The 6,951-nt window shown below is 43.0% G+C and overlaps 1 protein-coding gene across 1 annotated transcript in view; it reads right to left on the minus strand.

Moving 5' to 3' along the window:
- The window catches only part of NECAB1 (N-terminal EF-hand calcium binding protein 1), a gene marked incomplete at both ends in the record, with an annotated part of 53,083 nt that extends 51,530 nt beyond the window's left edge, over positions 1 to 1,553 (minus strand). Inside the window, one exon of the mRNA XM_079533657.1 lies at positions 1,512 to 1,553. Coding sequence (XP_079389783.1) covers positions 1,512 to 1,553 — 42 coding nt within the window. The remainder of the gene's footprint in view (positions 1 to 1,511) is intronic.
- Between the last annotated feature and the right edge of the window lie 5,398 nt (positions 1,554 to 6,951).

The raw sequence follows: 6,951 nt of genomic DNA on the forward strand, positions 1-6,951 counted from the left end.
TAGCAGTGCTGAAGTCCTGCTGCTCACCTTGCAGGTTCATTACTAACAGATTAAAATGGCCGTTGTCACAAGCAGCAGAGCCTCATGTGTGGTACAGCTACAGTAGGGATGCACATTGCACCTGGAGCAAGGCATCTACATCACCAAGAGTGCTGTTTATTCCATCTTGGCTTATAGATGTGTAGGGTCGGGGGCATCAATTGACTAGAGGTGCCCCAAAGATACGGGTCAAAGCTGGCTAAAAAAATCTGCATAAAAATACTTTTTAATGAAAATAACACTACCACCACCATATAAAAATGTTAAAATAGTTTGGATGTATGGTAGGTATTTTGACACAAAAGCAGGGAGGAGGCTGCACTAGAAATCAAGACTGCTGTATTTTCATTATGCACTCAAATGGAAACAGTAACTTGATGAAGAGATTTAAAGAAGTTCTTATGAAGCCTAGAGAAATTATTAGATGAGCAGATGTGGGTTTGATTTTGCTTGAAATAATTTGGGCAACAACCTGGGGAAGTTAATCATAGAATCATAGACTCTTCTGAATTGAAAGGGAACCTTAAAGGTCATCTAGTCCAACCTCCCTGCAATGAACAGGGACATCTACAGCTAACATGGTCATATTGGATAAAACATGTAGATAGAGGATCCTGAAAACAAGCTTTAATACACAACATGTCCTTTCGAGCAGATACTGTGGATTAACTCTGATATAAGAGTGAAGAATGATCTGAAGTAGATCACAGTTGGTGGTAGTGTTTGAATGCTATGAAGGTACGTAGATACGCAGGTATGAAGATTTTCAAGTCTCAAGAAATGCAGAGGATACGTTAGAGATTTTGGGGATGGAGTTTGCCTTTTATGCAGTGCTTGCCTATAAAAGGAACTCTCGGTGCCAAGCAAGCTTAGACAACAAGTATTGCACCTGCATCTTGAGGGGCTGAGCTGACAGTCCAGCACTGCACCTGGAGGAGCAGGATGGGCACATGCTGGGCTGCTCCCTCACCAGGCTTCCTTTTCAGGTCTACTCAGTACCTCAAACCCATCAGGCTCTAGCAGGACACAGTGGGAAAAACTCCACACTTCTGCAGGGTGAGATACTCTTAGTGGAAAGCCCAGGAAAAAAAATAAAGTAAAAAGCCAAGCAATGCAGTTTGACAAATGATGGCTTTTTCATCCAGTGCCTCTCTGAACCTTCCCTCATTGCTAACCTGCTCTCTTGATACAGACACACTGTTGGCAGCAAACTCACTCTCCAACACAGGAGGAAAAGAGGAAGGAGAAAGCGAAGAGAAAAAGGAAAAGGCAAACGGAAAGGGAAAAGGGAAAAGGGAAAAGGGAAAGACCCATAGCCTTGCTCAGCTTCATTTCCTTCCACACAGGAGAGGAAATCGTAGCTCCGCAACAAAAAAAAGGCAAAGAAAAAAACCCACAGCAATAAATACACGCCCATCCCCAGATGCTTGCGAATGATGCAGGGGGTCCCGGCAAGGCTGCCGCCTACTCACATCGCGGAAGATGCGCAGCCCCGCGCCCAGCTCCGCCGCCATCCGCCCGTCTCAGCCGCCGCCACCGCCCGCAGCAGCGCCTGGACCGCGGAGGGAAACCCGCCGCCCCCCGGCCCCGTCCCGGCCCCGGGGCTGGATGCTTTGCCGGGGGACGGGCCGCAAGCTCCGCCCGCCGGGGGCTGGGTCCTGTGTGCGTCTGTTGGTGCCGAGGGTGAGCTCCCTCCACTGGGTTGGGCAAATCATTAGAGAGAAAAAGAAAAAATGCCCCAAAAGAGGCTGGAGGGGAGCTCGAGGGATGCGGTAGACCATGTGTTGAAAGACGGCACTCTGACATTTCTCTCTGGGTCAGTTTTGGGTTAAGCCTCTTCTGTAGTCTTGGAGTGTGGATAGGTAATGAGGACCAAGCATATTTTTACTTCTCCATTATGGACGTAATGATAACCAAAAGCAAATGGGCTTGAAAATAAGATCCTATGTCTGAGAGCGCTGCCCAAACGCTCCCTGAACTCCGGCACTGGGGCCGTGCCCACTGCCCCGTGCAGCCCGTTCCGTGCCCGCCGCCCTCCGGTGCAGCCCCTGTCCCTGACCGCCACCCGCCCCCTGCCCTGACGCAGCTCCATGCCGTTCCCTCGGGCCCTGTCGCTGTCACACGGAGCAGAGCTCAGCGCTGCCCCTCCGCTCCCTGTGAGGAGCTGCAGCCGCCGTCAGGCCTCCCCTCAGCTCCTCTGCTCTGGGCTGCACAAACACAGGGACCTCAGCTGCTCCTCATACATTTTGCCCTCCAGAGCCTTCACCATCTTTGAAGCCCTCTATTGGATGCTCTCTAATGGCTTGATGTCCTACTATTGCAGCACCCAAAGCTGCACCCAGTGCTCAAGGTGAGGCTGCACAGCCGCTGATATATCAAGATCTCTTTACAAGACCTGTTCTCAAGGGATTCAACATTTCCTCCTAATGTAGTGACTTCCACAAACTTACTTTCTGGGGAAGATTTATAATGCGTTCACTACTGACAGTACTTCTGGTGTCTGACTGAGCCTCTTGACCCAGGTGATGCCCTTTAGCTCCTGCTCTTGCTGGCAGATAACATGCAATTATCTACTACACGTCACAATCATGATATGATGTCATAGGTAATGTGAGAATGAAGGTTTTACTTTAAAACAGCTTCCTGTATTAAAAGCCTCTGATACAGTATGGCATGTTCTGTGTGGATTTTCTTGCTTCTACTTTGTTCTCAAATTTTAATAGAGATCAAAGAATTCAGAGAGAGATTTGTCCAAAAGGGAAAACTGGGCATTTTGCAGGGTGAGAAAATTGCGTCTTGCTTACTAAAGGTGTCTTGAAAGAGATGGAAAATCATCCCAGGCTATTATTGCTTTTTAATAATACTGAGAGGCTTCCATGTGATCTGCTTCTTGTGACAGAAGTCTGGATTGCTGTTTCTTTCCAGGCAGAGAAAGAAGTCCAAAGGTTGTCTCAAGAGCCAGGACGATGAATAGAGATATGGAAAAGCTTCTCTAGGTTGTATATGGGCTTGTTTTTGTTAACTGTTATAACAACAGTAATAATAATGATGCATATTTTACTTGAATTACTATCTTGAAATGAAAGCATCTTTTTCTGAAGAACTAATATATTTCCCATTTGATTGGTCTTAACTGGAATACTTTGTGTCTGTCTAGAGAAATCTTTCTTAAAATTAGTGAGAAATTTTATTGGCAAAAATATACATTTACAGAAATAAAACAAACCACGCAGGAATACAAGGAAGTCATATTTCCATCATTAAAAAATATTACTTGCAAAGCACCTTTGCATGACATAGAAGTGTGTAAGAACTATTAAAGTAATGAACATTGTCAGAGACCATTTAGTTTTAAGGTTTAAATGAGCAAATAAATTTGTGAGGGGAGTAGCTGCATGACTTTCTGATGGAACCTTTTCATACCAGTAAACATTTTTTTAGAGTGCCTGAGTTTTAACAGCACAAGGAGGATGAAAACTGAATTTCACTGATTTCTGTAATGTGTTCAGTGATTCCTCTCTGAACAAAAGGCAGTGGGGAGGCTATGGGGAGGAGGGCTGTGGGGATAAAGCCATATGAGGACGTGGGAGTGCAATTACATGCAGTTACGTTCTGAAATCCCCATGGGAGGTTAACAGAAGCTAGTGACCAGTGATCTGGTCACTTCAGCAGCCACAAAGCTGTGCGGCTCGTAATCAATTAAAAGAAATGGAGCTGTCTGGGATGTGTGTGAGAATAAAGCATAAAGCTGCCTGCTCTTTCTCTTGCCGTGTGTCACACCATTAAACTTGCATTTAGGAACCAGCCTACTGTACCAATGTCTTCACTCCTGTGAAATGAAAGGAAATGACCAGCCAGTACTTAACGATGTTGCCCTTTTATCTGAGAAACAAACAGAAGAAAAACAGCACCGACAGCTGCCCTACACTTACCGTGTAGTGGGCTGTACAACAGAAGCCCTCAGCAATGGGATAAATGAAACAGCTTCCTTTATACTGAGGAAATGTAAGCATTCTGACTCTCTAATACAGTTACTAAGTCACTTTATGATGGTTAGCCATGTGTGTTGCCTCTAAATGTCAGGAAAATGCTCATGTCAAAGTAGAACATTTCCAATTGAAGACTAGCTTGCACGCTATGGTAGCCCACGGGTCTGTAATGAAAAGTACTCTTTGGCAGAAGAAATATATCTGCTTTATGTTCCTTTTTTAACTGTAGGAGTGGGATGGTAGCTACAGAAAGAGTTGAACTAGCATAATATGATGTCTCTCTGTAGCTCTCGGAACATGGTGTTTTGTCATGGTTTGAACATCTGGCCTAATGCTCTATAGGCAAAACTCAAATCCCCCAGACCCATGGCCTGCTCCTTTTCCTCTGGTCCCATCTCCACTGTTTGATAGAAGAGAAGCCAAAACGAAAAAAAAAAAGAGAAGCCAATTCCTCTGACAGGAATCCAGAGTAGACAACTGGGATGCAGAATGTACATCAGCAGGTGAGTTGAATCTTGTCTGTGTGCACTGGAGCTCTTTTCTTGTTCACCAGGAAAAGAAATATGGTTTAAAGCCATAATAACACATGGAATTAAGCAGCTGATTTCCTTGTTGCAGTGATGCTTCATACAGCTTGCACTAAAACATTATTTTGCTCTTTTTTATTTGCATGCTCTTTCTATACCTGTTTGGGAAAATCACGGTTTACATAGAGGCTCTGAGTATTATTTTTCCAAGCAGTTCTGTGTGTTGGACTGACTCTTACCATTAAGTAGGAAACATGAGACCTCTCCTGAGATCTAAGGCAGCCTTCAGAGCAACAGCTGTGAACCTTATCTCTCTTTATTGCCCCCTCCTTTCCATCTGTAGGAGATAAACAAGACTTCTGAGATGGAAAAGTATAATTATAAAAATAGTAAAACCGGTATGATTCTGATTTCAGTAATGCACAGCAGTGCACTCAAGGTGCCAAGAGTAAACTAGATAGGCATCACTGTACAAAGCATAGTGGTTTTCCTTGCAAGAAGTAAAACTTTTTAAAATTTTCACACACTCTCAGATACAGCCAGACAATGTTTTTAGTACAATGTTTTAGGGACTTGTGAAATACATAAGATGTGTGATGTTAATTAATATACCACAGAGAGTTCTCTATGCATTCTCTGTTTACAGCCAGTCCTGCAGGAGCACTTTAGAACAAACAAAGTGTAGTAAAATGACTTTAATGGGGCACCCAGCAGAGAGTATGTCTCATGTTGAGAAAAAGCCTGCTGTGAGGCTGGATGCCTAAGTCAGATATTTACTTTAAAGATCTAAGAAAAGAAACAAAGGGGAATATCAAAACATGACAGAACCAGAAGCATGACAGTGCAACAGCGCAGTAAAAGAGAAGATCTTTCCTTCTTTGTATTTGGGAAAAAAAAAAGGTAGAAGAAAATGCCAGTTGTTAGACTGAAGCTAAATATTTAAATATTTAAACATTGAACCCAAATGCAAAGAAGTCCAGTTCGCAGTACTGAGATATAAGCAATGCTCCTGAGCAGACCCTAAGCCTCAGCTCCTTTTCACTTCATAAGGGAGATCAAATGTCTAGCTGTATAACAAAGCTTTTATCTGTCATTACTTGTAAAACCAGGGGGGATAGTTCACTGAAGAAGCCAAGGGGAGGGAGAAGAAGAGAATTCTTCAGAGGTGAATGCTTCTTCAGCATTGACTACAGAATAATTTTAGGAGGCTGGCTAGTTTATTCAAGTGCCTGAAGTTTGCTGGGGTGTGTAAGAAGTTCCATGCTTCTGTATCCTCCCACCAATGTTCTCATATGAGTGATTTGTATTGATTTCCCCCGATACTGGGTGAGTTTTGGATTCACTTATTTATGACTGTTTATGCTGGAAATGTCAAAGGCAGGTTACCTTCAACACAAGTTATTTTTCAGGAGTTGAGTGTGCTGTGACTCACCTTGGGGTGAGCTGGAACAGAGAGAGGGCTCTTCTAGGTGTGTTTTTGAACCATCACTGTGTTGGCATGCAGTTTGTGTGCTCTGAGATTACTGTGATGTAATGATGAGATTACCAAGTGAGACAAGCAAAGGATTGACCTGCTTCTGGACTTTTGTTGAGCTAAATTATAGTTTGGGATTTCAGGAAAGTGTTGGTGCTTAACTTCTGCTTTCAGTGATCAAATCTTTTGCTAGGTGCAGGTCACTGTCCCTCAAAGGCAACAGTTTTAATTGTATGAATCTAATGGCAAAATCGTAGATCTGAAAAAAGTTTCTCAAATCCATTTCTGTATCTAGATTTGAGAAATTAGAATTTTTTTTTGTTTTGTTTTTTAGAAATACTGTATTATCACAGTGGTTTTGTGAAATGAAGAATTTTTGTTTGGCAGTTGATGAAATTCTGCTCTCAGAAACAGTCACCTGCCTTATTCCATCATTACAGTCATGTAATGAAAGCTGAAGCTCCACGCTGCTGGCAGTGCCCTCTCCTTTCAGCCTCCACAGGTGATGTTCACAACCTCGTAGCACGTCTGCTGGTACTGCTTACCTGAAGGAAACCCAAAGGCATTCCAATATGTTTGTGATCATACTATTACAGCTGTAGCTCACTCTCTGTTTTGCTTTCAGAAGAGTTTGTTCAGGGACTGAATGCTGGAAAAGTACATGTAGAGCCATCTTACTTCAAAACAAATCTTTGTAATCTATCTATGAATAAAGTGTTCAGTTGCTACCCAGCTGTTGGCATGTTCCAGTTGAGGATAATGCAACAGAATACATAGAAAGGAGGGGAGTAATTAAGGTATGATGTTATCTGTTATTGATTTTAACAATAATGAATGCAATTAATAGAGGTCTCTTTGAAGAAAATGTTTCAGTTCAGCTAAATGAAAGAACCAAAACCTTTAATGTGGATGGAGTTCAGCT

Source organism: Tetrao urogallus (genome assembly GCF_951394365.1).
Source record: "Tetrao urogallus genome assembly, chromosome: 3".
In the NCBI taxonomy this organism is placed as follows: Eukaryota; Metazoa; Chordata; class Aves; order Galliformes; family Phasianidae; genus Tetrao; species Tetrao urogallus.